Source organism: Neopelma chrysocephalum, unplaced genomic scaffold, assembly GCF_003984885.1.
Source record: "Neopelma chrysocephalum unplaced genomic scaffold, ASM398488v2 Primary Assembly neopelma1_86, whole genome shotgun sequence".
NCBI lineage: Eukaryota > Metazoa > Chordata > Aves > Passeriformes > Pipridae > Neopelma > Neopelma chrysocephalum.
Window position 1 is genome coordinate 4108524 of NW_020897748.1, and position 15296 is coordinate 4123819.

At 34.9% G+C, this 15296-nt stretch overlaps 1 protein-coding gene across 4 annotated transcripts in view; it reads right to left on the reverse strand.

The window, feature by feature from the left end:
• The window catches only part of VPS13B (vacuolar protein sorting 13 homolog B), a 424870-nt gene that overhangs the window by 285930 nt on the left and 123644 nt on the right, over positions 1 to 15296 (reverse strand). For all 4 annotated transcript variants that reach the window (XM_027692551.1, XM_027692552.1, XM_027692549.1 and 1 more), the window contains exons 18-19: positions 9746 to 9880; positions 8764 to 8937 (exon numbers count right to left, since the gene is read on the reverse strand). In XM_027692551.1, coding sequence (XP_027548352.1) covers positions 8764 to 8937; positions 9746 to 9880 — 309 coding nt within the window. The remainder of the gene's footprint in view (positions 1 to 8763; positions 8938 to 9745; positions 9881 to 15296) is intronic.

Below are 15296 nucleotides of genomic sequence, written 5' to 3' on the forward strand. Positions count from 1 at the left end.
ACGTGGTCTTTTTTTTCACTGGCATGATTAGTTATCAACACCAAAATTCAAAAAGACATGGCTCAAACTCAGTCTGACTCCTTTCATGTCCACCTTCCCACTGGCAGTGGGCTACTTTACCAGGATTTCTAGACATGCAGCATTATAGTCAAAGATACTTCTTCAGCTTAGCACAGATCCCAGATGAGCAGACCAGGAAGCTGTACAGTGACAGACGACGCACACAGGTTAAAAGTGGAAGAGTTGGTCGATGCAGGCAAACTTACTGTAAGAGTTGAAATGTTTGGAACTCCTCATTCCTTCAATTCTCAATATCAGGGCACCCATTCACTGCATAACCATGAAATGTTCTCCTAAGGTCAGATAGTAGAACCCCAAAATAATTCGCTATTCTGCAAATACACGGTTTTCTAAATCTCTTGGAGGGTAAATGACTTCTTTTTTTCAGATCCATCTACGTCACCTTGGAAAGATATCAGGAATTAAAAAAACACTTAGGAAAGCCAGACTTTGCACTATTGTGCTGTGCTGCAAATGGAGCTCAGTATCAACAATTAGCAATAGAAATGTGTTTAGATGGAAACTCGGGACTCAGGTCAGCAAATACTTTGCTCCAGCAAATGTTTGTCTTGACTGAACCAGCTGCAAGACCAGGTGAGCACCTAGAATCTTCTCTTTAAGACAGGACTTCTGAAAAACAAATTTGGTTTTTTTCATTTTCAAAATGCCTTTCTCTCTACTGAAGAGTGTAAATCAGATTAAAATTAGGAATTAAAAATATTTAGGTATTTAATTGAACTATATATCCACTCTAATCCTATCACTGCATTTCTCAAGTAGATTTAGTTCTCCATGTGATACTGAGAATGTCAGGATAACCTCAAATATACAGCATTTGTGTTTGAAGTTGCTGTACTCAGAAATCTGTTATATAGAGGTATCCAACATTAAAGGCTCAGATTATGTATGTAGACTAATTTTAGCTATTAAATAAAACTGAAAAGTTACACAGTGCACTCTTTTCCTCATATCAAGTACTTCTGCCACCTTACACAAGTACATATACAAGTATCTTGCACATATTAGTTCTATTTCAGTGCACAGGTAACATGAAATCAGCTCATAAAGCACAGAAGTGATTAAGTGGTCTAAAGGTTACAAGTGAATAACAGTTCTGCAGTTCTATATGGTTTGCAGGTTTCTGATAACAACAGAGATTGACCTCAAGAAGCTTCATAGCACATGAAAAAAAACCAGAACTAATTTAAATTACTTTAAAGATCATCTGTCTGTTGAAAATCATTTTCAGTTTGGTCAGCTACAGGAGGAAGTCCTAGCTTGGGGATCATCATAGGGATTATCTAGATAAATTAAAATTAAAATATCACTAAAATTCTAACCTACTTTGTCTAATCCTGGCTGTGAACTGTTGTTTTCTACAGAAAACTAACTCCTCAGTCCCTTAGTAACGACCACAACTGGCTATTTGTAACGTGATAGGAAGGAACTTCTGGACAGTAATGTTTGGGTAGAACAGGACAATGTAGTTGAATATTCACTCTAACTGCATCCTAATAAAAATGAGACTATTAGTACATTTATATTATAACCAGAACACTGTAATATTGGGAGTAACCTGTAGCTTCTTTTTAACCTGCTACAGGGCTGAACCATGAAAATTACTGAAAAAAAATTAGATTTAGAAACAAATACATATATATTTAGATCATAACTTCTGCATAAGATACTTCATTTAGAACTGTTTTTCATCAAATGTGCTATAGTTCAGTAAAATGTTATTTAACTACTTGTTAGTAATTCGAAAAAAACAGAAGCTGACCTAGTAAAAATATATTTAACCACCAAGAGTGTACTGATTTTCAGTGGTATCTATTTAGCATTTAATTACAAAAAAAACCTCCAATCTTATATGAATCATTTACATAACTAAAGAGGTAGTGAGAGCAACATAATTCAATTATAAAACCTGGAAATAATTTAAACACTATTTGAAAATAAACAGTTACAGTCCCATATGCCCATGTCTGGGAAGCATCCAAATGGAAGTTAAAAATCCCATGGCATTTTTTCAAAATGGGAGGGAGCTATCCCAATATGCTGGCCAACATATATTTTCTCAATTAAAAACAGATTTCAGTGTCCAAAGCTATGTGTCAGCAATTGTTGAGAGCCTATACCTGCCACATTTTCAGAAAATTCCAAACCATCAGTAAGTATGTAGTCACCTTGCTGAATAAGGATTTTCCAGATGCCACAAGTGGAAAAGGTGAATGCATTTTCATAAATACATTAAATACAGATATATTAGCCTACACTGTTATGAAAATAGAAATCATCATTTGAACCCACATGGAGATTTTTTTTTTCACTAACAGAAGTGCTAAATAGGACTTTGGTGGCCATACGGAACACTTTGATACTGCCAGACTGAAGTCAACAGGAATCCTGTGGAACACACATACACACACACAAAACAAAGGTAGCAGAAATAATCTATCATCTGCCATTCTCTAACTTCTACATATTTAATGAGTTAAAAGTTTAAAAAAGAAAAGGCTTTTTAACAACTTTTTTTTAGTTACTTTTACAGAATTTTCTAGGTTATGAGCTGTTTAAAGAGAAGGTTGGGAGATTGCCGTTATGTAGTTTAAAGCCTATATTGACTGTACTACCCTCCACTCAAGAGCTCAGAACTTCAGTTGCTAATACTGAAGCTCAAAGTCCTGTCCCAAGAACTACAAGATCAATTACATTATCTATAGGCAGAACACTGCTATCCTCAGTTAAAAGAGCAAGTCAGACAATGACTTTTTAAAGAAAAAGTTATAAAACCAGAAGAGATCCAGCCTTTCCAATTTCCTCAGTCAACAGATTTCCCAGTGCAATGTCTAAGGCTCCTGCTATTTGGAATTGAGTCACCATCTTCATTGTCCAAGTTTGGTTCTTATTTTGCCCTATTACCAAAGTCTTAAGTGATACTATTAAGAAAAAGAAACGGGAAAAAGGCAAAAGTACTACTTTGACTAAAGGTATTACTCAACTTCCACAGTGCAGCTGACCAGTACATCCAAAGTCAGTCAGGATTGAAAGAAAAACAAAAATATTTTCAGGGAACTTTACTATACAACCTAACTTCCTAACAACTGACAAGACAGTGGAGTTTTTTCTCTCTCTCCTTTTTTTAATCAATTTTTAAAGTACCATTTTACAAAACTCAGAATCCTATTTAGTCACATTTTCAGAATTCTAGAATGAATACATGTACTGCTGAAGGATTTATGGCATATTGAAAGAAACCAACCGCAACATAAGCAGAGAGATGAAAACACCTCTTCCCCCAAGGGGATTTGCAGAATTACTTGAGGGAAAGTTGAACAAGCTGGCTTACTCCTGCATTGTGCAATTACCTTTCTATAACAAGAACTTACTGCCAGTTGCCAGATTTATGCAATTCACTGGAAATACTCTTAATCTAGTTAGCATAGTATAGTTTGTCCCTCTCTCATGCTACTCCCATGGACATGAAATTTACCATTGGAGCCAGCAGAGGAACAGACTGCACTTGAGGACAATTTACTTCCCTCTTAGAATAAGATCTAAATGCTGGATCTTTGTAAGACAGTAGATGCAGACGTGATTCAAGTCTGGAAAAATATTTTATAGCATACTGAGTTGTGGGGGTTAATGGTTGAGGATGGAGCACACACAAAGCTGGCAAAAAAAAAAAATAAAAAGAGGCTTTTACTTTCTCATATAGCTATTAACTAACTTGGCATTGGTGAACACTGGTTGCCAACTTGCTCTTCCCCACACCATTCTCCCACCCTGAACTGGTCAGCAGTACCACCATCTGCTGCCCTTGTTTGAACTGTGGATAAAGTTAAGTTCTCAGACATTGTGTGTGCTACAATCAACTAATTTCAAAATCACGAGAGAGAAAGGGAGGGAGAAATTGCATTACCATGAAATACTTTTGCCACAAGTTCTATCAAAGATAAAACTTGTAAATTTAGCCTCATACTTCAGGCAGTTGAACTGCTATTTTTAATCAAATTTTGAAAACTATAGGATATTACCAGAAAATTTCTTCTGAAAATGTTTACTTAATTGAATTTAAATCCACTCTACTCCAAAATAAGACTACATGAATACTGTGTTTTCAGTAACTTATACTATTAGTATTCATATTTTTCCAAGGGAAAATATGACAATAAGCCAGATTTTAAAAGCAATTAAGAGGATACAAATGTTGTGCACTGCAAGAGCACAGTTCTCAAAAGACCAGAGTCCTGGCAACTATCATAATCCTTTTGAAATTGTGCATATTAAGATTAAAGATCACTTTGTTCCTCTATTCCCACAGCTAGTTGGTATGGTAAAAAGATCAGTCTCCTAGTTTTATATGCAACATCTTTAACATTTGCTCTCCTTTCTGTGCATGTGATTAAATGTAACATTTTGAAATCCCAAAGTTCTGAGAAAAACATAAATCCTTGTCCACAGCTGCTGTTTGACTCTGGAAACACATGCATTTTCTTTTCAAGCATCTACCATCAAAAAATCCCAAAGGACTTGAACTGGAGAACACCTGCATCTCTTCATTTAGTTCCAATAACAGAGTCTAAACTTCAAAATTACAAAAATAGATGCTATGTTCAGCTGCAGTTACATTCTGCCCCTAATTTCCGTGAACAAAAATGCTAAGAGCATGAAATCATTCAGGCAAGCTCTGTCATCGAGAGGATAAGATTTTTTGCACCAGAAGCCCAGTGGGAACTTGATAGAAAACTGGCAACAATTACAGATAAAGTACATAGTGAAATCCTCAGGGAGAGAAAAGGAAATGTAATAAGATAGATGGGTATAATTTTTACACATTTATGTCCAAACCGCAAATGTGAATTGTCTTTAATTACTCCAATATAGTAAGCATTTTTATTTGTTCATTGTGTTAAAACTTCCAAGATACTTCAAATTAGTCTATGAATTCTCTTTTACAAGTTTTTTTTCTTTAAAATTTATTTACTTGTACAAGTATTCACTTAAATTTGAACTGAGGACTTAAAAAATATTGTTCCAGCTTCAAAATCCAGACTTTGTAGTATCCCAAGTCCAAGCAGTGAAAACTAAATAAAAAATATGTCAATGACAGGCATTTTTAACTGCAAAAAGTGGAAGCTGGGGGCATATGTAGATTTATATGCATAAAACCAAACATATGTAAAAATCTCTCACCTCCTTTCAAGTAAGTTCTAACACATAAAAATCAGCTGGTTTATGATAAGAAAAAAAGTTTATGTCCCTACTTTTACAACAATTTTTTCATATTTGAAGATATGATTTCTTCAGTTATTTTTTTCCTTTGTTGGGAGAAGGGGGTGAATGGAGTGATCTTATCTATATTATAAAATATTGACAGAGGAGAAAAAAAAAATCCAAAAGTTTTTGGAAGTTTGAGAAACTTATCACTTAAACATGAAATATCAACTTTTATAAGGTTGAATATTTGCTCTTCGGTCTTCATGCAGCTTTGACAAACCAGAAAAGCCTCCCCACTCTTGCTATGCTCCACAGCATAATAGGAATACAGGTGATACAGTACTTCTGTTTACTCTCTTACTTCACTGCTGCATTACTGAATATTTAAGCTGATCTCAAAGAAAACTTTATTAATTGTATTTTTTATTTTAGTTCCTCTTGATTTATATGTAATAAAGCTGTCCATACACTGGCTGTGCATGCACTCCCAATTATTCAACATGGCAAACCAAATAGAGCGTAATCAGCTCACCCCATCTATTCAACAGCTGGTCATAATTAAATACTAACACCAGCATTCATTTTGAAATTTCCCTCTTCTCTCAAAGGCCAGGTGAAACAAACAAGGTCTGCAGCTTGCTCCAGGGTTAATAAAGCCACGGTTATTTCAGAGAAAGAGTAAGAAGACCTCCCCAAGCCCTGGAGTAATGGAATAATCTCCTCTCTTGTATTTATTTTAGATGCTGCAGTTTAAAGACTGGGTAGCATATCAACTGGTTTTTACAACTATGCACAGAGATACCTGGGACAGTTTTTCATACAACAAAATAGCCAAAATTAACATCAGAACTCAGACTTGTATTTAAGGATTAAACAAAATCATGCTTACGTTCTTTGTCCCTAAATACTTCCCTCAAATTTTAAATATATCCTCAGGGCCATGTACAGGCAAGCAGTAAAAGGAATTTGCACAACCATCCCGATCACCCTGGATCATATGATTCAAGTGATACAAGACAGTATACAGTTGCTGACTCAACAAAGAAAGGAGGAGGAATAGTGTCCTACCTGTTCCCAAGATAAATATGCCCTGATTTATTCAAGAAAACCATGGCCATTTGCACAACCTCTTCCTTAGCATTTCATATCCAAACAGGTGCTTTGAGTTTTGACCAAGTTGTTTTCCAGTCAACTTAATAAATTAATTAGTCCAAATTCCTATTCCAGACAACATTTTTAGGAAAAATTTCACAAACAGCACAATGTCAGTACTGCACAATCACCTTCAGTAGTACAGCTCTAAACCCTTTTACTCCTGAGGCATGAGTTTTTGCTGTGAAATTATCCAGTATAGCTTTTTGAACTCCCAGAAGTGACTGCAACTGACAGCAAAAGCATTTTTATGCTCTCAAAGCACCTCCTGTTTTCCCTACATGTAATTTTCACAGTCATAACAAAAAGAATAGCGATATCTCCTGTATTAAATTGCCCAGCTTCTTCAGCAAGTATTTGAAAGCAAAAGCTTTTCTTAACTCCCGACCGTTTGTATAGAACCTCAAACAATTGAAACATTAATGTTTCCTGGTTTAATTTATGTTTAAAAGAAAAATCACTTGCAGTATGCCATTTTTCCTGTTGACTGGGACCAAAGTTTAGCAAATCAGTCAGCTTTTCCCCCTCATTTGTCACCAGACACAGGTGCCACCTTACAGATCTAGAGGAGCAGAGCTAGAGTCTGAACATGCAGGTTAGCAAATGTCATTGAGTACATGGGATCAATACAACTTTCCTGAGACACTGAGGGGGTAGGTGATGTGTCCAGTAAATTTTCAACTCTAAGATCTTCAAATTTGTAATGCATCTCCATTCATCTACAATACAGGTACCACAGACACTAGTCTTACAAAACCTATGTTCTGCCTCTCAGAGTCCCTGCACCACATTTGTCAGTGCCTTAATTCTCATTGGCACCTCCTGTCACAACCTATTAAGGTCTCTCCACTATCTAATTAGACTATTCATAATACTGATGAGCTAAAATGTACCCTGTGACCTATAACAAAAGCAGTCATTCTACAGTATAGGTAAGTATCCACAGATCCTTTAAAATGTAGTTAATATTCTAAGACAAAAATCAGAAAATTTAACTGAAAAAGGCAAGAAATGCAACAATTAACAATAGCAATAAATATTGTTATTATGAACATTTAAAAGTTATTTAAGTAAGACAACAGGTGCAAGAGATTTTAACTTTGTTTCAAAATGGATCTGAGTAATTCAGACACTGTTGAATCATGAACTGCTTTTTGGCAATGTTTTAGGGGCAGGAACTGAAGATAATTATTACAAAAACACTGCTGTAATCATTTCCAACATGATGCTCTCCAAGAAACATACAAGTACAGTTACTGAAAAAATAACCTAACTGCTGGAGTGCACAGTGCTTACAAATATTTACTCTGCATAAGAATCAAGTGTTGCTTACATATGCTCATAAAAATTACAATGACGGTAATAAATTCACTGTTACTTTTCAGACTAATGACATTCAACAACCATTACAGATAAAAAAAATACAGAAAAAAGCACACTGTTCAAGTTATGTCTGTGTTTCATAATATTGGGTCAGCTAATTCTTTTGCTTTCCTTAACCTTGATACTTTTGGGGTTTGTTTTTCCCCCCCATTTGATTCCATTGATTAGCATGGCAACAGAATAAGCTTTGAAAAACACGAAAGCATGATTTTTAACAAGCACCATACCGACAGCAAAACATATTTCCATGTATATTTCACAAACCATATGAGAGTTATTTTAAATAACTCTAGACACATTTCAAAATGGTCAGTGTTGCTTAGACTAATGTTTTCTTTAAAGATCACTTGAAACCATAAGAATGTCAGGTAAAAGAATTTATGCCCCCACAGTCAACAACACCCTTCAATTTATCCAAGCAACTCTCCAAAATTATTAACTTCTCATCTAAATCCACCACAACACCGAATTTGATGAGGTCAGATGTGTGCCCTGTAGCACTTTAAAAATCTCTTTTTTATTTTTAACAAATTTTATTATAAACAAATTCTTAATAATAAATTATGCTGCAAATTCATAAGAACCATTTTGAATTCAGTATGTCAACTTCTGTATAAGAAGCTCAACCAGGAAGAAAGACTAGAGCTAATATTTTCAACATGGATCCTGCTTCCCCCTCCCCCACAAACTCCAAGTTTACAAAAGTTTCCATATAAATAGTTTAAAAGGCAACCAAAGTCAATGAAGCATTCCTTATTGAAGAAGACATACATCAAAATGCAGTTCTTAGTTGTTTTGTCTCACAGTGAGCTGAAGTTATAATGCGTGCAGTATGTGTAAAAGATACTTTGACATTTGGCACATTTTATATCAAGCCCTTCTTTTGAAAATTACATTGGATCGGAAAAATGTAATGTGATACCAGCTTAACAAGACTTTTGCACTTACCAGAATTATGGCAGTAGTCCATATACTGTGGAATTTGGATTGTAAAGGCTACCAAATCTGGAGCTAAAAGAGATTCTGGCTTTCTACTCTCATTGAGCCATTTACTGCTGTGTAAGTCTCTGGTGTCAGAAGGTCCTTGAATTAAAGGAATCAGCTTCTCTTTTCCACCATCACCTAAGATAAAGATTAGACTTGTTACAGCTTTTAGTATAACAAGATAAATTTTCAACACATAAACATTCACTAGTCCAAAGAGAACAGCTATTAACATTGCGAGTACAGAATTAAAAGAGGAAATAGAAAGAGTAGTATCATATAAACTACTGAACAACTTAATGTTTATCCTGTAAATGCCTTGACATCCAAGAGGATTTCAAATAAAACAATCAATTATCTTTAAAATAGTAATTTCCTTTCCAATTTTTTATAATATTATATTTAAATTGAGTTCATGGTAATGTTCAAATACACTAAATTTTTTATGTTCTTGACATTAGCTGCCTTTATATATGAAGGCATCATAGATGTTGATAAGTTCATGCATGCTCTTCAAGAAAAATTCTATTAACGAAATAAAAAAATAGTTATCACAAAGTCCTCTAAAACTTCACAAGCAAAATACATACTTGTAATCTTAATGGAAAATGAGACATTAAACAATCAACATGAAAATTATGCTAAGAATAAAGCCAGGTGCAACTATTCTCTGGTTTTCTCATTTCTTGAGTGCTTTTAGATTAATATTTGTCTCTGCAGAAAAAAAAATATTTTTGATTTAATGTAAAAATTGACTGTTCTGGGGCAAGGCTGGATCATCATGACATACTTAATAATAATAAAAAAAACAAAACAGAATACAAAAAACCCTCTCTGATTCATAGGAACAATGAGTAAATTCTTGTTTCAGTAACTCTCCTTGTAAAAAGCAAGGCCAATTCTCCTATACAGGCAATAAAGTTTTACATGGTCCAGCTGCACATACCTGGGGCTTTGGCACAAATTTTTATTGATCCCATGGTCCCAGAGGCACATTTGACCAATGATGTGCTGCAGTACTTCAATTCAACATTCTGGATTGAGCCCTCAAGAGTTGGCAGGGGATTCTTAGATTTCACACCTAATAAAAGAAAACTGCAAATGTACTAGCCTGTTGAATTTAAATATTTTTATATTCCTTCACCAAGGCATTTAAACTTAATTATATTTTAATTATCTACCTTAGATGTTCTTACAGCATTTTTGTTGTGATTCACAGTTTTTAAATGAAAGTGAGAGAATGCTGCATATGGGCTCTTTAATACAAACAGTTATGCATGAAATATATATAGATACTGTCAGGAAAACACACAAGGCCACTTAGAAATTGGAATAATAAATAGGTATATATACACACACATACAGTTTTGTTTTCACTTTATAAGTGCCATGTCAACTATTCTCCACATTTTTATTACAACCATTTCATTTCAAGATCTTAAAATGACTAAGTGTTTTCAGCTTTAAATTAGACAACAGCATTTTACTCAGTAGCAATGTAAAGCATTAAATCCATGCAGCTGAACAGTACAGAAGGCCAACGGCACACTTGCCATTTTTCAGAGGAAACTGGAGTTCAAACCTTGCCTTAGGTCACAAGTGGAAATAAGTTTTGGTGGTCTTTCCTCAGCCCCCATTTGTAAGCACCAGAAAACTACTACACCACTTGGAAGAAATCGGTGCTATTGGCAGCCACTTCTGAAGAGCTGCTGAGAACCGCAGCAGAAGCAGCAGGGGATCTACAAGCCAGGACTGAGATATGTTGGCAGAGCTCAAGGGCAGGCCCCCAAAACAGCCCCAGAGCATAGGTGGAGGAAGCCAGCCCTCCTATTTTCTACAGCTCTGCCTATCAGAAAAAAACACATAAATTTACTTGCAAATTAGAAATAAATAGTTTCAACACCTGTAAGAAGTATGAGAGGAAAAACTAACAGAAGTTACCTTTTTTATGTTTTTTTCCCCTCTTGCAGAAGTGACTTGGAATTTGTCAGTTAAAACTGGCAAGCAGCTTGTTAATTATGCAAACATTAGTATAATTATGGAACCATTTCCTCACATATGTGACACAGAATTTGTTCCAAAGTCCGTAATTATGCAAGGAAAGCATTATGGAATATCAGGTAAAAAATTAAAGCATTTTGATACATATTTCAAGATAGTTATACACATTAAAGAAACTTAAAGTAATATCTACAGAATGAATTAATTAGTTTTTTGCAAAATATCTCAAAGACTTAACCAAAAGAAAAACCTTTAACATATATTAACTAGGAAAAAAATCCTAAAAAAATTTCAGGAAACAAAAACTTTCAGATTAAACTTGGTAATTGTGCTTAGTTCACTGTGACTATTTCAGCTCCTAAACATTGAAGAGTATATGGTAGCGCACACACAATCATTTAGCAAGCAGTCTTTAAGCTTTTTTCTGGTAAGACATTAAAATAAATTTTGAATAAAAAGTACTTTCCAAGATACGAAGAAAGAAGCAGCATATGAAGGGACACACAGCACTTAGTAAAGCACAATGCTGTCTGCAAGTAGGTTCCATGTTCTATGCATACTTTCTTATCAAAATTTAACCTGTCTTCTGTCTTCAAGGTATGTCCAGCCTTTTCCTAATTTGTGATTCAGGAAGGCTTCAGGCTGAAAGAATGCTCACTAAAACCCATTTGTATGCCTTCCTTTACAACACTCCATCAGTTCTCAGTCTGAAAGATCAGTTTCAGTCTTGTGAATAGACCCTCTTTCCCATTCTTGCCCAGGGTAAGCCTCTCTTAAAGCTGAAAATCCCGTTTGATCTAAGGGATGGTATCTGACACATCACATGAATTTGTTAAAAGCAGATAGGGTAGCTGTAGGCATTTCTGCATTCTCATACTTCCTATAAACTTGTTCAAATAGAGGTCATTGTGTTAAAAAAACTTAAAAAGAAAAAAAAAGAAGAAAGAAGGAAAAAAAAGAGGAAAAAAAGGAAAAGGAGAAAAAAAAAGTTTTCTCCATTTTCTGCCTATTCCAAAACAAAGTTTATAAAATACTGTTAGTAGCACCCAATATTACAATAAACCAAATCAAACTCAGTTCATATTTTGACCCCCATCTTTTAAGTCCTCTCAAAACTGGTAGCTTCTTGCTGTTTCCATCTTTCAGCAACTCTTTTTTGCCTGAAAATACAAGGTGGGATGTCTGATACATTTCACTTCCCCATGCAAGACTAAGTTTTTTTAAAACTAAATAATTCCCATAATGGAGTCCACTTTTAGATGCACTACCCTGGACAACTTCTCTGCATTGAGCCTAAAATATTCCATGTTAGTTATATGCATAACTTATGTTCTCTTTTAGTATCCTATTTGAAAACAAGGAATGAAGTTTAACATGATTGTGTTCCCTATTTGTTTCTGTTTTTCTGTTCACTTCTATTCCCTCACCAAATAACTTCTGGACTCATTGAATTTCAGCAAGATATGACAGCATTATCAAAGACATTTATTTTCTACAATATTTATGAAAACATAGGTACATTTGTCCTGTTAATGGACCAGTCATCATATTCATGACCGCCAGCAAAGCACAGCTCAAAAGAGCCAGTGCACTGCTTTTCACCCAGCCAGCAGTTAGGGATGTAACTGCTGGGGAACCTGGGAAAGCACATGAAGAAGTAACTGTACTAAGCAATTTTTTCTGGAACACCTGTTACAGGGATAGCATGAACACTTCCTCCATTGTTTGCAACTGCCTAAAAACGAAATACAAAAGCATTAGGAAAAGACAGTATAATCATGTCCCTCCTTTCCTACTACATTGCTTTTGACATCAAATGGCAACCAGCTTTCAGCTTTAACACCTGATAACCACCACACACTACAGTAATCAAGGAGAAGTTGCAAGAAAAAATTAATTTTTCTCAAGTTTCACAGCTCTGGACTGAAGGATACTCAGAAAACACATTTATTAATTACTGAAATCCTATACAGAGTCTACAGTAAGGAGCTTAAGATACCTAACAAGACTTTCATCACAAAGACAAAAATCACTTGAACCTAACGTGATTTCCCTTGCCAATGCACAAGTACCTTTTTCAAAGCACAGAAAGTTTAGAGACTGTTGGTGAACCATTTATAATGAGCAGGTTTAATATAGGAGCACATTTTCTTCAGTCTCTGAAAATTTTTGGAAATTATGAACCATCACTCATAAATTTGTCAAATTGGCAAGCTGCTCCACAGAGAAGAAAGAAGCCCTGTTTCCTCCCTACGCCTCTGATTATCTGTACTTTCCTACCCTGTAACTATAGTTCTTCCCAAATATTCTCCCTTTTAATTTCTTTCATCATAATAATATCATCATAAAATCAAAGTCTCAACAATTGTAAACATAACTAAAATATTCCTTAAACACCTATTTCAGCAAACAAATGTTTAAGTGAGCAAAGACTAGGGCTTCCTTCCCTCCCCTCAATGTTCATTAACTTTTTAGAAGTAGTGCCATTTCAAGGGATTGATTGAGCAGGAAGATGTTCAAACTCCTAGATAAGAAATGCTTTATGCCTTCAAGTACTAACTCAAATTTAGTATGAAGACAAACATACCAACATTTTAATGTAGACATTGAGCATGAATTTGAAGAGGAAAACCAAATCTATCACTGCCAACAGCAACATTATGCAAATTCAACGTCCTGCACATGAAGCGTGAGAAAGGCTTATTCCCAAGATGCAAGACAAGAGACTAGAATTTGTACTGTCTTCACTCTTCAGGAAACACCACTGCGATTTACTTGACTTGGTTGCTCAGTGGAATCAAAACTGGAGAACAGGGCAGCCATGTTTATTTTTTAGTACAACTCACATTTTCTCCAATTAATTTAGTATCTTCATCAGGAACAGGGTAATTAAAGACTTTATGGAGAGTGAGAGAGTGTGAGAGAGATATACATATGCTTGTCTCCATTAAACATAACCCATTGCTGATTCCAGATAAAAATTACAATTTTCTAAATGTGCGATTTTTTTTACTGGAAACATCTTGCCCATTGTAGAATGATTTGCAATACAAATCAAGTGTTTCCTTCCCAGTATAAATATAAATTTATATATAAAAATCTATATCCATTTATATAAATATATATAAAATATCGGTATATGTTTATATAATTATATATAAACCGTGTTTATACTTGGGGATCAAACATAGCCTGTTTCACTTGATTCAGACACAAAGATTAAAACACATCACCAAATATCTAGAAAGCTGTTCTTTCTGTACTGCAGAAGCCAAAAATAGGCAGAAAGGTTTTCTAACTTAAAATCTACTCAACCTCGACAATTTAAACCTTGTGCACAATAACCCTGAAGAGCCATTCTGTTCCAGAAACACAGACGAGGAAGGCTCTCCCACACTTTCAATCAGACATTCACATCCTACTCCCAACTTTTCTGATTATGGTCAGCTTTGGTCTGTTCCATGTACATAACCCAGCCACACAGCTTGCCCTAAGTTCCTGCATTTCATGTCATTTTGTGCCATTATCATCATCATCATCACCATGGCTAGGCTTCGTGAACGAAGATTTGGGGAGAATTCTATGTGCAAGCAGAGGGGAATCAAATACCTAAAGGCAGGTCACAACTGTGTCTTTATAGATCAGCCCAGGATTTCTGTTAACAAATCTATTAATGCTGAACAATCCTTTAATTTAAGACCTGTTAAAAAACATTACCCAATTAGTGATTTTACCAACGACCTACACATCTTTTGCCAATCTGTTCATGATAAGGTGAATTTGCAGTGATTACCAGCAAACAAAGAGACAAAATCTAAACTGATCAATAACAAAGACAAGAAACCAGCAAAAGAGGTACGTTACTGATTCTGAGGACAACAGTCAGGACTGTGTGCTGCCAAATCCCCAAAATACAATAAATAACTCTTTAGAAAAATCATAAAAGAGAGAACTTCAAAATATGAAATAGGAAATGAATAAGGCATGACTAAAACTTCTAGAAGCAACTCCACATGAATTGTCCCCATATTTAGGTTACGGCCTCAGAAGAAAAAATTACAATATTTAAAGCATTAAGTACCAATAAACTATGGCTTGGCAACATGCTATAGTAAAAGACCATCACATACTTGTCAAAATGATTGCAAACTGAGTAAAAAGATCAACCCATGAATAAAAGTAAGGAGTTATTAACCAAATGAAATAACACTTAGGCCTAAATCTTACTGGAATCAAGACAAAAAATGTCAAATTATTTCCACAGAAATATATATTTACGTTTTACATGACTAACACAAAAAAGCTAGTAAACAAATTGAAGCATTAGAAAAACTTCACTTCTCTCCCGATACCCATTTGTGTTCAGTCTCTGCTTAAGGAGTACATCAGTGAGAACTTCTGAAAGTCAGTATTGAACTTGGTTAGAGAGATGGCACCTCTGAGGAACTTGAAGATAAAACCAAACTTAATTCTTTCCTCCTTATAATAAGAATGTA